At 34.8% G+C, this 23,890-nt stretch overlaps 3 protein-coding genes across 5 annotated transcripts in view; 1 reads left to right on the top strand and 2 right to left on the bottom strand.

Annotated features, from left to right (window-relative positions):
• Window positions 1-21,764, top strand: part of LOC126847237 (cilia- and flagella-associated protein 298-like) — a 34,399-nt gene extending 12,635 nt beyond the window's left edge. Inside the window, exons 1-3 of one of the 2 annotated variants that reach the window (XM_050587395.1) lie at window positions 14,677-14,764; window positions 15,997-17,460; window positions 20,964-21,764. In XM_050587395.1, the coding sequence (XP_050443352.1) occupies window positions 16,334-17,460; window positions 20,964-21,027 (1,191 nt within the window). In that variant the 5' untranslated portion in view covers window positions 14,677-14,764; window positions 15,997-16,333 and the 3' untranslated portion in view covers window positions 21,028-21,764. Of the gene's footprint in view, window positions 1-14,676; window positions 14,765-15,996; window positions 17,461-20,963 lie in introns of those variants that run through there. The other variant, XM_050587396.1, reaches the window with a different exon arrangement.
• On the bottom strand, window positions 1,147-7,094 carry LOC126847238 (uncharacterized). 2 transcript variants are annotated; one of them, XM_050587398.1, is made up of 4 exons: window positions 7,004-7,094; window positions 2,477-2,882; window positions 1,730-2,202; window positions 1,147-1,660 (listed from the first exon to the last, which is right to left on the bottom strand). In XM_050587398.1, exons 2-4 carry the CDS (start codon window positions 2,870-2,872, stop codon window positions 1,606-1,608), a joined length of 924 nt encoding a protein of 307 aa, XP_050443355.1. In that variant the 5' UTR covers window positions 2,873-2,882; window positions 7,004-7,094; the 3' UTR covers window positions 1,147-1,605. The 2 variants fall into 2 exon arrangements, with proteins under 2 accessions (XP_050443355.1, XP_050443354.1); XM_050587397.1 differs by having other exon boundaries at window positions 7,008-7,092.
• Window positions 4,027-6,559, bottom strand: LOC126847236 (uncharacterized). Its single transcript, XM_050587393.1, has 2 exons — window positions 4,900-6,559; window positions 4,027-4,825 (listed from the first exon to the last, which is right to left on the bottom strand). The coding sequence occupies exon 1, from the start codon at window positions 6,320-6,322 to the stop codon at window positions 4,910-4,912; it is 1,413 nt and encodes a 470-aa protein (XP_050443350.1). The 5' UTR covers window positions 6,323-6,559; the 3' UTR covers window positions 4,027-4,825; window positions 4,900-4,909.
• Window positions 21,765-23,890: the final 2,126 nt, after the last annotated feature.

Below are 23,890 nucleotides of genomic sequence, written 5' to 3'. Positions count from 1 at the left end.
TTTGGATTACGGATTTGTTGTAATCCAAAAGCAATTTATAGTCAAAGTTGAGCGTTTTTTTAAAAAATTTCATCAGAACATTTTACTTAGTTACACAGCTAAAATAATAAATAATATTAGTAAGACTTTTAAATGACTTAAATAGTGTTTTTTTTTAAATCTGGATATTCATATTGCCATTACTGATAGGAATACGGAACAAAAAAAAATAAGAGAGTTTGTTTTTTATGACGATGACGAGTAACCTTGTACTTTTTATAATTTTAAATACGTGTATTACTTATTAATATAATACATATAATTACATAAACTATCAAATACTTAGATATAATTTATACGAGGGGGTTTCGAATGGAAAAGACATGCTTTGAGCGACCTGAATAGTATCCGATTAAGTTAAATTAATTAAAGATTTTTTGGGTAAACAAAACAATTTTTTTGCATTTATATATAACCCAATTCTGTTATAATTATTTACTTATGATAGATCATGAATGGCAATTTTGACAACATATTCGTATCGAAACAATAGTGATATTTTTAAAAACGTTAATACTAATGATACACTGATAGAGAACAACACAAATAAACGTTTACACTGTTTTACATTACTGATTACACTAAGTATACTTATACATTTTATACTTTTGTTCTCCTTATTATTGTCCTACATTGTCTTCTATTAGGAATCTCCTTCGGTTCCAGTTAATTTCACTAGGCTACACTTTCTTTGACTTCTTTCTTTTCCGTAATTCTCGTTCCCTTCTTAACTATTTCTTGTATTATTAAAGCTGGTTTGAAATTTTTTATTTTTTTGTTCATCACTATTGCTATATTTTTTTATTTTGAATAATTCCTTAAGAAAGAAAAAACTATTTTATATAAAAAATCTATCTAACAAAAATCTAACGCTGTATTTTACTAATTGGGGGCTTCACTGATCTATAATAATGTGAGGCCTGGGTACATGATAGTTTATGTTCAATATCACATAAAACCGGTAAATTCTGTTCTAAATATACGCAACATTTAGTTTATAATCAAGTCAGTATATTAGACTCCAGCACTACTAGTTCTGTTTGACAAAATTAGAAAAAACAGGAAGTAAAAACAACCGATTCTTTATTGTATAAAAAAAACGTTTATTAATTTGTTGTGTGAATAATCAATACACTGTGATGATTCGAAACGGGCGACATACAATATTATGTAAAGTATCTAATAAAATTGTATAAAAAAAAATATAACAAAAATTAAGCAATTTTATAATATTGGTTTGCGCATATTATGAGAATTCGATAAAGCTCTTAGTTTTGATTCCTATAGTAATATATATCGTATTAAAACAATGCTTGGCTATCGGAAAACACATAATATTAATCGTAATACACGCGTCGTTTATGATACTACCAATCGAGTCTCCTGCGATTTTTTAGAAACGTTCAAAACGAATTGGATCAGATTGTTCGACATGTACAACGTGTTAAATGTTTGATAATGTAGAAATTATTTGATTATCGCTTGAAACGGTTTTGAATTGGACCAAAAGCTTATCCAGCACTGAATTTCGCGCGAAAATACTCGATGTTGCAATATAAACAGCATTCAATAATCGTCGTCTTCCTCGTCTGTACTGAATGGTCGTGTTGACAATTTGCGCCTGGAAAAAAAGTAAATGATAAAAAATGCTTTAAGATGGTAACGTTTGGTCTACTCTGTTTCGACTCACCTGATGACCAGTTGCGGGTTTTCTGTTTTCACTTTCCGCTTTCTTTGCATCATGAACTCTTTTTTCAACGCCGGACAGTACCAACAGCAGAGCACCGCACACGATACGATAAACAGCGTCCATGGTATAGCAACTGCGGCCACTAGCGTTTTCACTGTGTGATACCAATCGTATTCGGCCACTACCTTGTCCGGATACGCTCGGCTGTAGTAGCAAGGGAACACTTTAATGTCGTTCCGCATGGGTAGGTCGTTGTGTAGGACAATCGTGGTGTTGCCGTGCCGGTAGAGTACTATGGTCGACGATTGATTGATGCTGACAAACATGGAGTAATATGAATCAGAACCGATGTAACCGTATTTCCGGGCAAATTTGGTGCAGTTAATAAACGGAGGGTAACCGCACCCCTCGGTGTTCACTAGGAACTGCACAGCCGTGCCGGCCCATTGTAACGACTCGGGTGCCATCGATTCCTGTGGAAAATCAATTTGAAATCGGTCAACGAATACAATAATTCATTAGTTACTATTTTATTTAAATAGGTTCAAATGTTTTTCGATAGAAAGTGTAGGAAGTGATATAAAGTTATAAAAGAAAAACTGTGTTTGCCATCATGACTATAGGCTGTAACAACACATTCAAGCAAGCTATTGTAATGGGTTAATGTGTAAATCTAATCAATCGTTGTTTTCGGATTGAACTTGCAAACAATTTGAGTCTCCTAATTATGTTTAAATGAGTTCATGCCTGGGTGTATTGCTGGTATGGCGTAATGGAATAGTTGACGGTAATTTGATGACAACGGGTCGAGGCCGACGTGCAACCTTCTTTGCATGAAGACCACGTACATCGGCTGAGTCCTGTAGAGAACACATGTTCTTGAAGTGCGCACGTTCCTGGCTCTGGTGAATACCGGGCGATCAGCCTGGACACGGCCGGATCAACGACGAATGGTACCAGGAACAAGAACATCATGAATGACAGCGCCGCCGTGGTACCCAAGCAAAGGCTCACCTTGGGCTTTATCCGCTGGCAAAATCCATCGCTATACGGTTCGCCCAACAACCTGGAACCTTCGTCCTGACTGACTGACCGGGAACGAACCCCCTTATCTTTATCGCCATCGGGTACCATGTCTGCCATATTATATTATCTGGAATTGGAAGTAATAGTTTTCGTTTAATTGATTGCAATTGGATATTTGTAATTTAATGTGTAGTAAAATAATTTAAAGCTTTTAAATGGAAGTATGTATTATTTATCATTTGTACACAGAAAAAAATTGACAGCCAACATTTTTATTGTAAAAACGATACCTTCTCAGTATCGGAGCTATTAGTAGTTTTTGTTAAAAATTTAGTTGAGGCCAATTATAAAGTGTTTGGTTGTCTAGTACAACAAACTACACTATTAAATTTTGTAGTTTCAATCAAATTTGTTTTCCCGTTTACAAATGTTTATTAAAAAAATTTAAGTTTATGAATCGATGAAAATGTATTGATTTTACACTTTTAATTATATATACCAAACACTCATAAAGATATTATGTTAGAATTTCCAATCATCTCTTACTATATTATTATATAAGTCTAAATTAAATTGTGTGCGCCACTAACAGATGACACAAATATGGATAATTCTAAAATTCTTGTTTTAAAAAAAAAATGTAATTTGAATTCAAATTATTAAGGTTTTACTGTTTTAGTAAGCATTATTTATTAAAACATATACTTTAGTTAACAACGCAAACATTATGCGGAAATCATCTAGACTTTGGCCAGGTGTTTAGTTTAAATTTGAACAATTGTCCTATGAATAACAAACAAATTGGTAATAATAAATTATCATAGTACTTATGAAAATGTGTCATAGGGAACTTTTTGGTAGGATAATTAGCTTTGCTCCCTGCGTTAAGATTTTTATTTTATATAAACAGATTGTTTATATTGCTACTTAATTTTTAAAATGTGTTATTTATTTATTTTAATTTTATAACTAAAATCAATTTTTTACATTTTATATGTCAATGAACTGTTCGAATAATTCATAATTAAACTAAATTAATTTGTATTGCAAGTATTTAATTTGCCTAATGTTTGGTTGGACATTTAGTTTTGATTTTCCAAAACGATACATTTTCTATAATTAATCTAATATTTGTCAATGTTCGACAATTGGTTAAAAAGATATTAAATACAACTGAATTCAATTAAGTAATGTTAATTTATTGATCACACTTTAAGCAATTTTACTCTTTACAAACAGTATAAACATTAAGTAATTTTTTAAACTGTAACATATATTCTAAGTTCTAATGCGGACATTATAAAAATTCAAAAGTTAATCGATTGGGCAAAATTAGTACAAATGTTGTTAATTAGATTATTTTGGCCATATTCCCTAGTAAGCTAAATAGCCATATATTGACATTGTGTATCAGAATTTATACAAAAATAGTTTTTAGTACATTATTTAATCTACAGCTTTCATTAAAAAACACATCATCATAATATCTATGATTGTATACCTACTGCCAAAAAAACATATTATAAACAGATTTTTATTTTTGTTTATTGTTAATTTTATTAAAACACGTTTAGCCTTTAAAGGGCTTATATTTTTGTTAAGTGCGTTTATAAATTGTTTTTTCCTAACAATATACATATCAGAGAATATGTCAATGTGTTTTTTGATACACCCTTCATATAAAGAGTACAATAAAAAAAGTTTATAACAAAAAATGACGGTATGCTTGTAATGTGTTAACATTAATTTAAATACTTATTACATAGCAGGACCATATAAACAACTTTTCAACTGCATCTTATAAATATTTAGTTCCTACACGTCAACTCTGGTGTATAACAAAAAACCGAAAATATAGAAACGCGCAGTATAACACTTAGACGGTTTTTTACTTAAGCTAATGTGCTAAACACTTAATTATTATGTTTTAACAACAATCACGCGTTCCCCTCGTCAATCCGGGCTTTGGTTGTAGGTCGGCCGGATCGATTTTTACCACAAAGCTTTAGTAGTCCGGCAACGAATACATCTGTTGCTGCCGGGTAGGGCTGTCTTGTAGTAGGGGAATGCCTGTAAAACAAGAAAAAAATTTGACAATTAGATTAGGTCAAGGTAAAGTACTTGTTTTCCAGATAAATACTAACGTAGCGAATCTCAGAGTGACGTGTTGTCCAAATCTACGGTGGGTGACCTGTGCCCTGCGATGCTGTCCAACTCGCAGTCGTGCAGCGGGAATAGCGTTTTCATGCTTTTCCGTTTAAATCTCATTTTGGCGTCGTCGCCTACCTCGACGGTTTTCTGGCACAGCAACAGTGTTAGACAAGATATAATGAGCATGACGACTGGCACGACGGACGCCACCAGAAATTCTTTGTACGTGCGCTCCAAGTTGAACCGGACGACGGCCAATTTGAGATTATTGGTGCCGTAGTAGCATCGGAATCGAGCCCGGGCATTGTGATCGGACCCGTCTTTGCCATACCGTCGGACAAACGCATCGCACTCGCCTCGCAGCGTGTTGACGCATCCCTGCAGATTAATGTGCAAGTGACTGTCCTTGGCGATAAGCAGCTTGTGTTCCCTGGGCGCCACCGAATCGTCGGGCACTAGCGGTCGATCGTTGTACGCGTTTAGGTTGGCCAGCATTGAAAAGTTGGCGAAGTCAGATAGGGCGTCCTTGCGCAGCAGTGATCCGTTCACGCAGTCAGTAGCCAATATTTCTTCGGGCCCGTTCGGCACGATGTTCATGCATGACGTCAACAGAACCTGGTCCTGTTCTTCGGACCACACCTGTTTGCGCAGACTGTGCGATGAGCCAGCGGGCGGAACCGGATCGCCGTCCGCGTAACCCGGTATATGTGCGGCAGTATCGCATCGGGACAGGAACGTCCGGTCACCGTTCAAAACGATCACGTTTTTGTTTCTGGTCGGTATGTCCACGCACCGTCTGTCACAGTTATACGGTTCTAGTATACGACTGCACTCGCCTCGCACGCAGTTGTTCAGCCCGGATATACCCATACAGTTGATCTTACCTCGGTGCAAGTTGCACTTGAGAGGCGGCGTCTCGGTGTTGCGGAACTCGCAACGGAACGCGTCCGTAATGTTTATACACACGCCGTCCGTGCAGTTGAACGTACCCGTTAGCGTTTTGCACTCGTCCCGGATGCACGTGTACTTCTTGGCGTTTTCTGGGTCGATGCCGAAGCAAGTCTTGTTGACGATGTGAGAACAGTTCTGGAACAGCACCGCCGAACCGTTGTTCCGGATGTTCACGTAGATCTGCGCACATCCGCCGGACGGCTTACTTAGGCACCATTCGCTGCACGAGCTCCAGTCGCACTTCTGCGACGACACGTTCCTGGTAGTTGTGCATATTACCGGGTTCTCCGATATGCCCGACTGGAACTCGCGCATAGTGGGCATGTATATGGCCACGGTCAGGTACACGATGGCCACGCTGCTCAGCACGGCCGTCATCTGGCAAACGCATATCGTGCCGCATATTCGGGTGTCTTGCGGCGGCACCACCAACTCGTCCACCGGAATCGGTTTCTTTTTACCCATAATGGCCGTATATTTTCACAGTGGTCGTATGCGTGAACACGAATGTTAAGAAAGCGGCGAGACCACGAGTGAGCGCAAATATTTTTGATTTTTTTTTTACACAGGCGCCTTGCACTAGTTACTTTCAGGCGGCGCGAATCAATAAAATCTAGACCGACGTCGCCGCCACCGCCGAACAGATAACCTCAAACAGGCGACGGCGCAAAGCTTCGAAGCTTTTATCGTACTCCATCGGTTTTTTTTTTTAGCTGATAAGGCACTCAACAAACGTTTATCATAGGTATTTGATATAATTTATAACACTTAAATTTTTCAGAAAAAATAATAATAACACAAAAAACTCAAAAAGGTCACCGGACCCGCTGTTTATCTAAAAAGTTACATAGGAATTTTTAAACAGTTACACATTTTTAACGCAAATTAAACAAAACCATTCAACAGTTAACGCGTAGCTTATATAATGGTAAAATTCCGTTTTTCGCACCAACAACGAGACGTCACTAGTAATAAATTATATATTATGTGTAAAGTGTAAAAGTTAGTACATCAAGGATACATTCGAAAATTACATTTTTCAACAAAAAAATAGTATTATTGCGTTAATCATTGCGATATTCTCGGTGTTGGTTCTACAAGATATTAAAAGCCCTGGAAAATATAACTTATCGTTAAAATATTTACCTACTCCATGTTTTAGTGGTGTCATCAGCGCGCACGTGTCATCTGTCCTACAGGAAAGGTCAACGCTGTCCTTGTTGGTACCAACAGTCTAATGGACTGACTGCTAGGGAGGTACCCTCGGCGAATCGATAACCAAAGCCATCTCAAACGCCATCTAGACCTCTGAATTTTATTTAGTCCAAACACTAGGTTAGCGAATTAGATGACGCCACAAGTCTAGAAAATATTGTTTTAATTTTAATACATACATGTCCAGAACTAATTAACCTTTGAAATGTCGTCTCAATGATTTTATCGTTAAAAGTTCAAAAATATATTAACCGTGTTAAACTGCTAAAATTATATCTATATTTTATAACGTTTGTATGTATAATACAAAAAATATTTAAGCAGATTAGTTAGGATTTGTGTCAAATTAGTTACATTGTTTGGTTTTATTAATCTTATAACATATTTCAAAACAGATTTGATGTTTTAATAAAAACAAGATAATAATTATACTTTTAAACGTGCAATTCATAAATAAGCCGGATAGCGCGAGAAAATCTTAACCCATAAATAATTGAATTTCGTTTTATTATTTAAGAATTTTAGAATAATATAGTATTTTAAAACCAAATTGATCCACTAAAACTTATTTTTTTTTGTAATTAGGATTTAAATAATGAAATTTAAAATATTATAATTGTCTTTTTTTGGAAATAATGATAAGTAAGGTATAATAATAAGCTTCTCTGGCGATATTCGTACTTCAAATAAGTCAATATTTATCACTTTCATACAATCAAAACAATAATTATCATTTTTAAAATATATTTTTGTTTTATTTTTATACATCATTATGTTAATACATCACAACCGATCAAATTTGAGTGCTACGTTTATTGCTACTTGTACCCGGAGGGGGTACCGTGCGTTCTTATAATGAATTAAGCAAATATTTAATTATTAAGATATAATAATAGTGTAGAACCGAATAAACTTGATAGAACAATTTTTAATTAAAAAAAATCTATTATTTAAAATGACGTATCTAAAAGTATTGTTAAACCAACAAGGAATCCATTGGTTAAATCAACAATGTTTTATTTTTTAAATCAATAAATATTTTATTAGAAGTATGACGAATATTTCATTTAATCAACCGCGTTTTCAATTAAATGGTAAGGTAAGGTTTTAGTTTCAGTGTAGTGGTAATCAAAAAATAGCAAAATGGGAAATTACATTCAGACATAAATAATAACTTTAGAAACTTTATATGCTGTACACACTATAATCTAATCATGAGGTTCATTGTTAATTGTTAATTTTCTCGCACGACTGAAATTAAATTTAGCTGTTCTACGTACATTTGTAATTAGGCACGGGCTTAAGTTAATTATTGTACAGACCCCACGCAACTTCGAGTTAAATGCGAAAAGCGCTAAGCATTGATTTTGGGTAGACGTAACTATCTTCCAAGAGTTTTAGAACTTGATGTGGGTTTAGTCGGCTAGGTTTAATAAATTTATAGTTTATTTTCTCTCTCTACTGTTTTTATTACTTACAAGAATTATTTTGCAAGCATTTCTTTTGGTTTATGTAATCTACATTTTTTATTACTTTCGGAATAAGATTTCTCTGGATACCGTCCTGTAACGTGGTATTTTGTAATTTTATTAGAGTTTACTTTGCATTCCACCATCCACGTCGTTCAGTTAGTTGTGTATTTTGTATAACATGATTGTTATTATATTTACATTGTTTTTTAAGCCACGAGCAGGGAAAATGAGTTTAAACTTTGATGTTTTTTGTCGTTTAACCTCTTAACTAACACATAAACTTTTGAAATCCTAAAGACAAAACTTTGATATCAACACGTTAAGTGTATTATGGACCATTTAAAACATACTTTTAATCAAACTACAAAATATCTTTTTTTGAGAATATGGATTCAATACAACTAAAACAAACCGAACAGTGTTACGACAGTTAACATAAAAAATACGTGTACAATTTTGTTTTTTTTTTAAATCTAATTTGTGTTACATAGTTAGAAAGCTCTAAAGTTTGAATCGCTAGGGAACTTAAATTACTTTAGTAAATGTATAATAGTTTTATGTATCAGTTGAGATAGTTTTTTTTATTAGTATAACCCTCGGTAGTAAAGTCCGTTGGGAACGACTTATTTTTTTACAATTTCCTTAAATAATTACAATTTAACATTATTGGACATAATTTAGTGTGGAGAGAGGTTTAGACTCATGACAAATTAGGTTTTAAATTGTACTGTTTAAGTTTGTTTCAATGATGAATTTGACCGTGGATTCTATGTACATTGGATTCAGACTCTGACATTATTTCCGATATGTTGTGTTTCTGTCTTAGTTCTCTATATATGCTCTGCACTCAGTCAGAATATGTTTCGTTGTGATTTTGTGACAAATATGATACAAATAGGAGGAGGGGAGGGGGTTCCTTGGTTCCTTTTAGCTGTTTAGTCTCCGCCAGGCCATTTTCTGCGATTTTTGAATGCCCAGGTATTCAGCATAATTGTATGTTGTATATTTTTTTACTTGCGAGCTATATCTGATTTTTTATTTGTATAATAATGCTGTTTGGACTGTGCGTGTTTTTTATGACGCCGAGAGAGTCTGTGAAAATTGTAGTTCTTTGGTATTTTTGATTCTGTAATTATTAGGTTTACTGCTTTTGAGTATCGTGAAAGATCTTGCGGTATAAACACAGCATGCGTCAGGATGTTTGTACATGGTGGTGTTTTTTTTGGCTGTTCCATACTAGAGCAGCTTCTATACACGTCTGTACTTTTGATGTGTCAGAATACATTTTACTCGATTTCTAACACATTGTACACCGGCCTAGCTATAAGAGTAGGTATTACATGAAAAAATCACAAAAATAACTGCTGACCTTCGGATAAAATGTGCATGTTGTTTCGCATTAGCATTTTCGGTGGACCAATATTTTGTTTCAGGAATGTATATAGTCGTGACGCATGTAGGAAAACTAAAAGTTAATCCGCTTCCCGCTTGCCCTTGCTGGGCATCACTGAGGTGTGGTGCATATGAATATTGATTTAAAGCGTGGGATCCGAAACTAATTTACATAGAATCAACGGCTGTCACAGAATACATATTGTAGTTTCGGGGATGAAACCGAAAAGTGGGCTAGATACCCCCTTATATTGTGCAGACGCCGTCGACGGCGGAGGTGTTTAAACAAAGGAAATCCAATGACAAATTCGTGTGACAGAGGTGAAACTACAAAATATGAACCTCTGCTGTTGGTTCGCCAGTAAATGTGTGTAACCTCGTAGCGCTTAATTATAATAATAATAGTTGTTGTACGAATAACAACAACGGTACAACGCATTAGCAGCAATGGCTTAATGGAAATATTATGTGCTTGCCGGACGATAGAGAAACCGAGTAGAAAGATCTGATATACAACCCCGTTTTCCGTGAAATGTCACGTCCTGAAATGCAATGAAGGGGGGGGGGAGAGGTCTGATTTTATATTATTATTACTATATCATCGGAACGCCATTAGCGTAAGTGCACTTGTATTGTTAGTGCACTAGCTAACGTTTGAAAACAGCACGAGCGTTTCCGGTTTCGGCACAGGTGATCCATTTACCGCGCATTAATTGTAAGTTCGTATAGTGTAATGGAAATGGCGGTGGAGAAAGAAGTCAAGTTTTGGTGCACCTGTCAAACGTATTCGTTAATAACGGCGTCTGGTTGTTTATTCGCTTTTCGGGGTTGAACCGAATTAATAATTTCATTTAACACCTTTGTCATCTGCTACTACGATCAATTCTCGAAGGTGCGGTGTACCTATCCTGCAGGGTACGGTGTACCTATAACCATTTTTTGCCTCTTCTGTGCGTTTGCATTTTGTTTGAAACTTAAATCGAAACATTTATTTTTTCGTTACCCTCGATTCTGAAGACTAATTTGTTGCGACGATCCTGAGGTCTTTTTTGTAAAATTTATCACTGTGTACAATATATTGTTCACTGATACTGTCGTAGACGGATATCCTCGAATGTCCGCCGTATATGTGGTAAGATAGATGCGGGAAGGGACAATGTATTTCAGAAGCGACCATAAATAGAGCTATAATTTATTCGGTTCTCTCTTACAACCGTTACAGATATCTAAATATAAATCTCGAGTCTCGACAGTCAAAGCCGCGATGACAGCATACGTTGCTTTTAAATCATTACCGTGTATTATCGTCGAGTTGACGCGTAGTTTTACCTTAGGCCTGTATTTATCTTGAATTTTTTAGGTAAACAAAAAAAAAATATGTGCAAAAAAACGAGTACATCTGTCCGCATCAGTTGACTTAACGAGTTTTTTTGCCTTTGGTACTCGAGCGCTAACGGTAAGCGTTATTCTATTTCCCCAGAACATCTACTTGTACCAAATTCCAACTAGTATTTCGGGCACGTCTGCGTTACTTCCAATGGATATAATTTCAGAATTACGTGGGTTGAGTGGTTACGAAATCTTGTTTTATGGGTACATCGTTTAAATAAGGTCCAAATTCCCTCCATGCTCTATTTTTATTCATTGTAGTTTTCTTTTTGTGTCAGCCAATACGCTTTTGTCTAACGAGAAAAATATTTTATATTATTGCCCCCATTTTTACACAACGGTACGTGTGTACCAATCCTCACACGGAGAGATATTTTTAATCAATAAATATATATTATTTTTGTTTAATATAATTAATTATTCATTACATGAGTTTATGAAATTCGTTTATGTATATTTAACGTGACGTGTAGTTTTAACACTATTATAAATATACTATTAAGTAAAGTTCTACATTGTAAATGACCAATTAAAAGTTTTACATTTAGTTTATCATTGTTGTATGATTGTGGTAGCTATTTTAGTTAAACTATACTCTCTTGTCTGAGTTCATGATGTTCCAGTAAATTTTGTTGAAATAATAACGGTATTTAATATATTTTATAGTTGTAATATTATATTTTATACTAACTATTATATTAACTCTAATTTTGCAAACATGCATATGAATGATGAGAGACACAGTGTCACAGCATAAATATAGTCAAACATAAATCATAGAAAAAAACTTAACGTTATGTATACGCAACTCATTAGTTACATAGCTTATATAGCTCTGGTTTTATTTCTTCCCATAAGTAATAAATCATCTGTATTGTAAACAAGATTTAAGATAATAGTGCTGGAAACAGTCCAGAGCAATGACGGTGGTTTTATAATAGACTATGAAGTATTGTAATAGCATTGTTGTAATCTAATCACTTTATGGATATTTAGCATTAAATCCATCGGTTCTGAAAATATAGAGTTTTGCGTTAGTTCTAAATTATTCTAAGCTAATCGGAAGTTAATTTTCTTTAACTTTTAGTTAGTTTTTGTTAAAATTAATTAAGCATTTAAAAAAAAAACTGAAACATTTTATTATTTTGAAAAAAGTTGACGGAATTTTAAAACAGTAGCATCATATCCAAAAAACATAAAATACTCTCTCTCGTGCTGGCAAATGTATTCTCTTTAAATTATAAGTATTTAGTAATCATAGATTTGCATTGAATATTTTTCTTGGCAGCAATTTTATAATTTTTTAGTTTACATGATTTCACGCAAATACTAAACTTTATTGTACATTTTAATTTTTTTTTAAAAATGTCTTCTGACGTGTACCTCTCAGTTACAGATTTTTGTATATATTTTTCAATTTAGGATTAGGATCGCGGTATGGATATACGTGCAAATACGACTCTTCGTGGTTATCGGCGATTCTAATATATGCAACTTTGTTCCAGAGATTATTATATTATTGTATATTGTGTATTGTATATTATTATACGCTGGCCAATAACCGTTCTCTGTGTGACATTTAGGCCGTTCAATCGGTGACAACACACATTTTTAGCAGTGTGAAGCTTAATAAATTATAACTTTACACGGCGTACAGGATAGGCAATTTAGGGGCATATATGTGTTTGTAATATGTTTAGCGTTTACTCGACACGTCGTGGTCATATTAAATAGAATTACATTTTGTTTGTATTATATCTAGTTTCATATTATATTATTATAAAACACAAGACATTTTTTTAAATTTAACATTAAGACAGTCTGTTGGTGGTATTCTTTAACATTTTTTTAGGTCTATATAATCGCGTTTAATTATCGAATATACGTTGACAAAACTTATTGGTATTTTGCAATTTATTTAGATTTTGAGTGAAGCGAGGATGTTAGTTTTGCAGATTGTCTCGGCGCAGGATGACAAATATTGTAGTAATTCGTTCTCTGCAGGCGTCTCGACGGGGAAACGTTTTGATATGATCAAATCGTTCTGATTGTTTCCCCTGTGGTGTATTCCGAGACATCTTTTTTAACGTGTACGCGTGGCGCTCAGATAAAATCTGAATGATAATCGTGGTAATAAGAGACGACCGGAGTTTTTGGACCAGATCCGTTTAAGATTCGACTCGGAGATGGGAAATCTTACGTAAAACAACTGCGGTAGTTAAACATGGGCACGAGGTTAGAATGGCCGGGTAACATTTTTGCCGGCCGCCGCCGGCGCGTCAACTGACTCAAATGTCGTTGAGTTATGTGGCAAAGCACGCGATCGGTCACCGAGCCAAGTACACGCACGGGGTATGGATAACATGCATGATATTATCTTGTTACCCTGGGAAACGGCGAAAATTCAATTCAAATTATTCCCAATACTCGTGAGCGCGTGTACGGGCTAAAATTATTCAGTATGTCGCAATTTTTTAAATTGCTAGTCCATATAACGACTCGGTAACGTAGAATAATTATCGAGCATACGTTTTATTTGTAACCTTCTCCGCGAGAAGGAGCGTTTGTAACAAACGCGAAAGACGTTCGTTCGGAGGTCGTAAACAAGCGAACCGTGCCCTTTCCGACGACGTTAGTATCTAGGTCTTTATCTGGGCGCTTATAAAGTATTCACGTCAAGCCGACTCGTGACGTCGACTTCTTGCCTTCTGCCTTCCTTCCCCATACCTAACGTGGCACACAGGTGGCGACGAAGTGTTCGTTACCCATAGATAGTAAGGCAGTCGCGGTGAATCCTATATCGATTGACCCGAACCGTACCCATTACGACCTCCGCTCCCTTACCTATGCTTACGTCTTCCACTCGGCTCCCGTCACCCCGCCCGACGTTAGAGATGCCTTATTTTCCCACCAAAAGGTATATATTTTCTTTTCGGCTATCGACTTACTGGAATCTATTATAATATATGCTCAAAACGAACACCGCGAAAGGACCGCACGTTGTTTGTCATCCAGGTATCGCGGTTACCTTTTGTCGCGTTCGAAACGACCACCCATTACGGTCAGACGAGCCTCACAAAAGCCTTACCTGTCTGCCGTCGTTTGTTATGCGGCCATAAAACATCCTATAAAAAAGCGGTCAGCAACGGCGGCAGTAGGCGTCTTGTACTTACATATATTTCGGGGTGTACATAGTATGTATGTGTGTATATAGCGTATAAAACGGCCTGCCAGCTCGTAGACTGGGTCCGCTAGACGGCGCCCGGCCCCCTTTCTCTGCCGCCTTTGCCGCCGTGCTGCGCGATCCCGATCAATCCCCGGCCGTTGCCGTATCAGCACAGCTCAGTAGCACGTTAACCGCCGCGGCTTTTGCAGTCGATTATAACCGCGTGACGCGTACGCCGTCGTGGTCGTGGTTCACGTCGTTGAAATCACACCGGTATGTTTTGTCTTGCTAATGTTTTTTTAAGAACAAAAATATATGTTATGTTATGTTTGTTTTCAACCCAGTTCGTTTTCTCGGCCAGCGTACAACTAATTTGTACTGTTTGTAATGTTTAATTTGTGTGTTTACTGCCTGAAATATACTACAGCTATAAGTAATCCGTACCCGGGCTCCGAGAATCGTTATCATATCGCAATAGTTATCCGAACCTTAATCGTTTAAAAATGTGTCGATCGAATAAATAAGACCACCCACTAGAGTATGTAATCCGTTTTAAGTACTGTAGGTATTTTCGACGTGCACATATTATATCAGTATAACCGTTGGGATTCGACTTTGACCTTTGTGTGGGTTACACAAACTACATAATCTAGACTAATCGAAATTTCGATCACTCAGTTTTTCTATTTAATATTTAAATTCTACCAAACCTTTAATTTTTGGCTGTTCGAAAAGTGGTAGAACTATTGATGAGTGATTGAATGAGTTTGTTTTGTATACTTATGAACAAAATTCAATTATATATGTACAATAATCGTTTTAAAATAATATTTTTTTAAAATGCTTTCCACATGGAAAGGATGTATTCAACTTTTCGCATTATAAATATATGGGTAGTATTTCTGGGAGATAACCATTGTAAGTAAAAACTCATAATCATGTTATGTAATGTATAATAAAGAATTGTACATGGCTCATACGAGCTTCGATAGAACGTATATAAAATAAAAGCGATTTCATAAAATATTCCGAAGACCGTAAAAGCACTTAGTGTGACGTAACTTTTATTTAGTATCCCGTTCAATTCAACAGTATCAAACTTTTTTTATGTATGAACTTCAGCTGTTATTAATTCAATTCTGTTTTGAAACTCAATTAGTCTGTACGAGACAATTGACATAAAATGTTATCCATTTAATTATTGATTTTGAACTAGAATTCAATTTGTAAAAACTTTTTTTCGATGGTCTTTATCATAATATGGTTTATTGGTTTTTATAATAGGCAAAAACCACGAACACACCCAAAATTTTTATTTTAGTACAACATAAAATCGTCTTATTTTTGCTATACACACTTTAATTTGTATTATACAATACAAGTATACATATATAATGTATTTAAATTACGAGCTGCTTACTTTAATATTATTCCACATGTCCGATCGAGAAAACGAATAGTATTGTCTTGATAAAATTATGTGCTGAACGTTTTACGTTTTTTAGGAAATGTGAATCGACCTGTTACGAAAATATAATTTATGAAAAAATGAGAAACATTAAAATACTGACCAGACTATCCATAGATGTTATAATTGATACAAAATACTCGGTGAAATGTATGCTCAATGTTGCTGTGAATTATTCAGGATAATCGTCAATTGGGACATAATATTCTAAAATTAAATTACTTAGACATATTGAAAGAGATAAGGAAAACAAATATGAACTATTGGTTACCAAAATATTCTGTCTCGCTGACATACAAAGCGTTCGCGAGTTGTTAGTGTGTCGTGCTCCGTTATCGTTCTGGAGCGCCGGAACTATTGGTTAAGATGAGCTGATGGATGAAGAGCCAGTGGTCACCGATGAGGAGAAAAAAGAAGCGGAGAGAAAAAGGTTGGAAGCGTTGCGCCAAAAAATACTATTTTACTTGACAGCGTTTTTCATATTGCTCGGCGTGTGCAGTCTATTCGTATTTTTGTTCCTGGTGCCGTTCATCATCGAGCCGGCTATTTCCACGTTACTCATGGACTTCGACGAAACGCCGGCTTCATGCGTGACCACCGACTCGATAATGCGAGAAGGCGCGTCCAACTGTTCGCTGCCCGGCGGCTGGGCCTCGTGCCGGGAAGGCTGCACTAAGGAGATTTACCAATGCGCCCAGATTTTCGTCAACTATACTGTGCGTGGAGACCGGGCCAGGGCCATGGTTTCGAGGCACCATCGTCGATCGCTGCTACTGCACCAGCAGGCCATCGACCCCGAGCCCGCCGTGTGGACGTATTCCAACGCCCGAATATTCCCTAACGTTAAGGGCTGCGGGTATCCGCCTCATCTCAATTGCTCCGCGTTTCACCAAAAGTACTTCGAGGTGGGTTCCGTATACCCGTGCTACTACAGTCGTGAAGAACCGTCGGTTGTAATCACCGAGCTTGACTTAGCCAAAAGCGTCAAGCATCTCATCTACTCTATAGTGTTCCCTATCCCTTGCTTCGTCACGTCTATCGTGTACGTAGCTCTCGCCTACTTTTGGGTGTACGCCGGCCAAAGCCAGAAACCGAAGACCAAACGACGGGTGGTTCGGAGGATGGTAGGGGGCTCCGGCGGGACGGGTTGCGTCGGTGGCACGGCATCGGCGTCCAGGCACAAAAGCGGTTCCGAAGCCACGCCGCTGACGACCGACGACGGTGCGCCGCCGGCCATAAGCGAAGACGGTACGGTCTCGCCGGCCAACGGGTATTACCGGGACGACGACGACGCGTCCATTTACGGCGAACAGCTTAGGTCCACGTTGGCCGTAGACAACTCGTCCGCCGACTACGTCCATGCGCTAAACCTGTCCGAACACACGCTCAGACAATCAGATTGCTCGAACGAACCGTCCAGGGAATGGTCCGAGGACGCCATCAGCATATGCGGCAGCCTCGAACGGTCCATCGCCAAATCTGCGTTCGTCAATTCTACAGGGTAACCCGACTGTTATTTACATAGCCTTGCTTAATATTTTGCATGCTCGAGATTGGTTTAGCAATTAAGTAGAACACCTATTTTGTGTCTGTAAAACGAGAATAGTTGTCCTGATAATATGCATGTCCATTTATCTCTTTACTGTTAGTTGCTGAATAAAAATGAAATCTTCAATTATTACTCGTACAACCGAACATAGTACAACGTTAAGATATATACTGGCAGTAAGAGACGATACGGGATGTATCATTTAACTAGCGGAGTTTAAATGGTCTAATTATAAAATGCGAAATTAACCGAGTAAAATATAACGCGTCAAGTTCCGTTTATATTTTTTCAGTCGCGGTAGCAGACGGTTAAGTGTACAGCATAATTTATGTATAGCAATATACAACACATTCAATAATAATAATAACATTCATATAATGTATTTTATATATATACATACACTACACTCCCTTACAATAATTGATTCAGCGCACTATTTTATCGCTCAGCGTTGACGTTGTTATTTGCAGGCCTGGCATTCATCAATCTGACAACCCAACGGGGTTTTTTAAAAACAAAATCGAATAAAAAAAAATATATATATTGACATTCGTTCTGTAATTTTTATCCTGGGATAAACGGGTGATTTGTATTTGTTCACCGTTGTTTTATAATTATTTTTTGTTGTGGGTTTTTCGAATGAATTACCTTTTTTTTTACTCGAAAGTGGTATTTTCAGTGTAAATCGGGTGTTTATAAAATTGTATAAGGCTCCGTGACAAACGTTCGTGTTAAAAGGAAATAAGATTGAAAAAGTAATTTGAAAAATGTATTTCATTTCTGAATGTCCGCCCGTACAGTACGTACAACTGGGTAAAATATTCAATTAAAATATTTCTGCTCTGAAAACTGGGCAAACGTAGTCTCTTTGTAGTTTAATGATAAATTCCTAAGATAATACAAGATTCTTTGTTGTCTCCCATGTTTCATTCTTGACAGCGAGCAATGCGATGCAAATAGTGATTCAAGAAAAGTATTCGTCATACGGTCAGTATATTAATGAAAAACCTTATCTTTTCGCGCCCGAATGTCTATGTAAGCTAAGCATAACCAGTCAGGAAATATAAAAATAGGGCGTTAATTGGTTTTTAAGCAGTTTGATCGTTTTAACTCTTAAATACCGAGAAAAAGTTATTAAAAAGTCAAAACTGAATAAGAAAATCTATACTATTCAAAAATCCTACCTTTAAATTAAGTCTCCGAAGTTCCGAAGTGTTATCTTGTTTTTTTTTTTACTCGAATTATAAACTTTATTACTCGACCCATCCGGCTCTCAGGCGTACCCATACATTACATTTCTGGATGATAAATCGATTGGCCGCTTGTCCCCGAGGTATTCGGTCGTTGTTATTCTACACTCAGTTGTGCATGATGTACCTCGTTAGGTATTTCAGTCACATCTTCGTCGGGTTCGCGCGTTCATTAGCGAAACATCATAAATCCAAAAGCAGCCCATTATCCTAGTCCATTGACTGTTTTTCTCTCGAAACTCCCTATGGTCGCCCAAAGAGATAAGACAATATTACGTTTCGGTAACTAAGGATGTGACGGGTCGGTGGCGGACCATTAAATTAATTCCCGCAAAGGTGAGCCGGTGAGCGCATGATCTTTTTTTAACCGACACCTCGCCTGATATGACCCGATGACCCACTGACCCAGACATTTTGTAACGGTATAGGTTCTATAATTCCCTGTGACTGCGGCCAAGTAAACCACATTGATTAACGTGAGCGGATTGACAAAAACAAAACAAAAAGTAAACGTTTACCGGATCACCGTTGTCGACTGTCTGTTGGCATAACATTGGTCAATCTACTTTTTATCGTTATAATCGCGATATCGTTTTTTATGACTTAATAATACTGAGACCAGATCGGTGTAAAAAAAAAAAATAATTATTTTTTCGGAATCTCCAAACCGACAAAGGTGGTGAAACACCCTGTTGTCGCGCTGTTAAAGCGTGCCATCGTTGTAATTGGTTTTTCCGTGATTTTCAACGTCTCCCCTCATTCCCCCGGGACTTGGCAAGACGAACGACCGCAATGAAAGAGTGAAGTGACTTATATAATACTTATTTTTTATTATTATTGCCAGCCGCCTCGCCGCGCCGGTGTACAGCTGCTCGAGAAGGATGTGTGTCTTCGTGCCCACAATTGTCGGTACTATTACTCACAATCAGCAGCTCGCACGGCATGCGGCTGACATAATATAACGCACGTTGGCGTGCAGTATAAACGTTTTCGCGCAAACCGTATTTATAATATTGTACTCTATTCACTACCGAATTTTAACAAAAGCAACGAGATTGGATAAGTCTATGTGTGTGTGTGTGTGTATGTGAGCAAATACGTTTGATAAATATGTTTGTAAGCACGCGGAAGACTAATGATGACTGTTTGAAATTATGCGTTGACAGCGTAAAGTCGCAAGTGTGCCCATAGTATAGAAAATCTCACTGGGTTTTAGTGGCTTTGTCCAAATGATTAATCGTTTTTGGATAATGATTTTAGTAAATTAAAGTTTAACTGCTCTTTTGAACAACAAAAAAAAAAAAAAAATACTCGCCTTCCGAATAATAATTTCAGTCAAAATTGGTCAGTCAGTTGAAGTGGAAAATGGTATAAATGAACAAATATATAACATACCTATATTTCTATGTACTTATAGTCAAACGAAAAATGTTGGTATCCATCTCGTTTTATAATTATATTTTCATAAAAATTTAACAATTCAAGTTAAAATAAATATTCTTTTGTTTAGTTTTTGACTTTACATAAAGTATGTGTACAGTATGCATTTAATATCGTCTCGTAATAAAACGAAAATGTGTATTTTTATTTTACTATATATATTTCGCATACAAGTCAACTGATCAAAGACGTTTCCATATTTTAAAAATCAAGTTTCGATAAAATTTTGGTGTACACATTTGGCTCCGCCTTTTTCCTTTGTTTGCGCTCTTGTTTAGTCTTTTGAAGAAGAGGGAAATATAATGGAGAGGGTCGCGTGGCAGTCCTAGATATTTGTTTATCTAGAAACCCTATTGAACCAGGATACTGAAGCGTCTTGTCGTTTGTACTCGTGCCAAAACGATAACGGATATGTATAATATCACCAGTGACTGGGGAAAATTCTGCATGGCTTCTTATTCGCAAAATGTCGATGTTTAGTAAAACAATTAAATGAAAAAAAAAACATTTGTTTTCAATTTAAACTTAATTGTAATAAAAAAATAATATTTTTACATCTAACGTTTGTATTAAATATGTAAAATTATAAGCATTTTTTTTGTGATACAAAGTCATCATTGGTAACATTGGTGCTATAATTTTAGATGAATCTATACATACAAATATTTTTATAATCTATAATTGCAGGGATAGTAATTTTAAGAAAGTATCAAAATTAAAATTGTTTGCCTAACAAATGCGTGATTGTGTTTTTTTTTGTTTCAGAAACTTAACCAAGACGATGACGACGTGTATCTTAACTCCCCCTGGGCCGACGGCGGAAGTTTGAAAAGAAGTCTACATCAAGTTGGTGACATTTCCTGGAGGCCTAAATAATCCATTCGTGGTTTTCTCTTTTGTTTTCACTTATTTTGTAAATTTTTTTGTTTTCATTACATTGTTCGACAATTCACTAAAGCTAATTGTGTTTTTCGCTGCAACTTTTTTGTTTTTTTTAATTTCAACAATCACGTCTACAATATTAGAAATATTGTTCACTTTTATAATCATAGTATATAAATTTCATATATAATATAGAATGCGTAACTAAAATGTCAGTATTTTAAATTTATAATAACAAGCCATTTTTTAATAATCAATATAGTTAGACGTTAATAGCACAGTAAAGCACGAGATAGTAATAAGAACCATTATTTTTAAATAGAAATGTTAGGCAAATTCCAAATTGGGCATTATATTTTCTAGTGTATAATCAGTCAACTTTAAAGCTAAGGAAAATTTTAATTCAATATTGAATATCTTATAAATTCGTTATTTTAGTAATTATTTGTTACACTTGGAATTAAAAATATACACGAACGAACGAAATACATTTATTTTATAGGATTTTTCTCACTATTCTGAAGTAGCTCCTATTAATTATAGTTTTTTTCCATATTTTCTTAGTAGATGTTTAAAAAAATATTCATTATTTTTTTAAAATTAATATGCCCAAAGTTGTTTTACTGTTCATATCTTACTTAAATTAGTATGTTAATTTATATTTAACGATGAAGAAAATATAATTTTTATTTCAATTATGAGAAAATAATGAATTATTATTATTATATATAATAATATTATAGCTATGCCTGTAAAATTAATGTATTTTGGTTCATGTCATTAAAAAGGGTAATATTTTGTTTTATTACAGTTGAATTATTTTAGAGACACCCTTAAATAAAAACGTTAAATCAAATCAATTCCGTTTAACTATACATAGTTCTTACTCTTGCGTTATTTCATGTCCACAAAAATCGACACTAAACAAGCGTTACTAAAGTCGGTTTGTTTGATTTATTGATTTGATTTTTGTTATTTTCCGGACATATATATATATTTGTTTACTCGTGAAATTGTTGTTTGTTTTGTTACGTGTGTTTGTAGACCCTTGTTGATTCACACATTTAATATATTGCACAATATTTACAAAGATTTTTTTTGAAAATAAAATCAAACAATATTGGCCTATAAAAAAACACTAAAATCCATGAGTCTTAACAAATGTTGATACCGAACATGTATAATATGTCTTACCATTCTTCATGACGAAATTCATCTACCGTTTATGCATTGGATAGCTTATTTTATTAGCACTGGAGGCCTGAACAACACAGTAGGAATTTACAGGCGTGCCCAAAGATAGACTAATTTTTTCCTAACATTTAAATTTATTTCCGATTAGTGGTGTTCGTATAATGATTATTACATATCAACTCTTCAGTGCCCATTTTGTAGTAAAAATGTAACACATTTATCACATAAATGTATTTTGTTAGAAAAAATACATTTAATTTATGTGGCACTCTATAGTTAATTAAATAAATTGCTATCTACCAGATGTTAAAATGTTAAATTTTTTCTAAATTCCTGATGTTTTAACTTATAAAGAAAAAAAAATTGGGCATTGAAGTGTTAAATTGTGTGTAATTGATATTTGTATTGACATTTCTCAATTTAAACTTTCGGTTAATTATAACTGTTCCGAATTAGCCTTAGCTTTAGAAACTTATTTCGATACTCGCGTTGTACAAACAAAAGTATTTTTGTTTATTCTTAGTAAATACAGCCTTTCAAATTATATTCCGTATAACTTTAAGTAGTACCTATTTTTAGGTAGGAATGACGAGCGTATGCTTTAGCATGTGAAAATATTTATCGCAATATTAATCCTTAACAAATTTGTTTTTTAATCTATACTTTATTCGATTTTTTATTATCTCATACAAACGTTTATAATGTATACTTAAATTAATATATCATTTTTCATAAGACTGATACGTGCTATTCGTTGTAGATGATGAGATTTTTAATATGTAGTCAAAAGATCTCAATTATTAATTATTATTTTTAAAATATTATTTAAAACAAATTCTAATCGGGTTTTCAATCCTCTGTATATATCTATATTGTACAATTGTTTTAAACTTGTTTAATTATTAAGTTTTAGGCATTCATAAATAATACAACCTAATCTTAAAAAGAGTTAGTTATTTTATTAAATTATAAATTTATACAAATATAGTTGTTCATGGTAATGATGTAGACTCGAAATCTAATTTAAAAATTACTTATTTGTAATTAGATTATCAGTTAAGATTCCTCATTCATAAACAGCTGTTAAATTAAATTTTTTTCGTCGCATTTCGATGTTTATGTTATAATATGTACCGACTACTATTGATATATTTGTTCTATAGACCAAGACAATTACTTTTTTAGGTAATTTTTTAAAGAACTTTTTATTTTTTGATACTAACTTTTAAGAAAATATACCATACTTACAAAAGAGTATATTTTTTATTGTTCTATTCTATATTATACATTTTTAGTGTTTCGTTTTTTCCGAGTCTATTTTTTTTGCACTTTAATGGTTCACTTTTATTAACAATTTTTCAATTTTTATTAAATTATTAGTATTGTTATATTTGTAATATTTTCTGTCATTTTTTGCTTGCGTTGTATGTTATTTGAGTGAACGTTTAGAGTGAGTGATCGAGCGTGCGATGGTCACTATTGTAACTTGTGTAAATGTGCTCTAAATAAATACTTTAATTTCTTATTATATATAAATTATCAGTTTTAAATAATACAAATAAATAAAATAATACAATTTGAAGAAATTGGCTTAATTAAAATGTCTTTTTTATAAT

The sequence above is a fragment of the Adelges cooleyi genome, unplaced genomic scaffold (genome assembly GCF_023614345.1).
Source record: "Adelges cooleyi isolate 19-005CV unplaced genomic scaffold, UGA_ACOO_1.1 ACOO_flye_CR_arks_rails_tigmint_CR_PRNA_9, whole genome shotgun sequence".
NCBI lineage: Eukaryota > Metazoa > Arthropoda > Insecta > Hemiptera > Adelgidae > Adelges > Adelges cooleyi.
Note: the sequence above shows the minus strand (reverse complement) of the source record. Positions and strands in the feature narration are given on the sequence as shown.

Excerpts from the sequence above, each read along its gene's own strand:
- LOC126847238 (XM_050587398.1), bottom strand. The coding sequence starts at position 2,872 with ATGGCAGACATGGTACCCGATGGCGATAAAGATAAGGGGGTTCGTTCC. Across the intron at positions 2,203-2,476 it reads CATACCAGCAATACACCCAG|GAATCGATGGCACCCGAGTC; the intron begins GCATGAACTCAT and ends GATTTTCCACAG. Across the intron at positions 1,661-1,729 it reads AACCCGCAACTGGTCATCAG|GCGCAAATTGTCAACACGAC; the intron begins GTGAGTCGAAAC and ends CTTTTTTTCCAG.
- LOC126847236 (XM_050587393.1), bottom strand. The coding sequence starts at position 6,322 with ATGGGTAAAAAGAAACCGATTCCGGTGGACGAGTTGGTGGTGCCGCCG.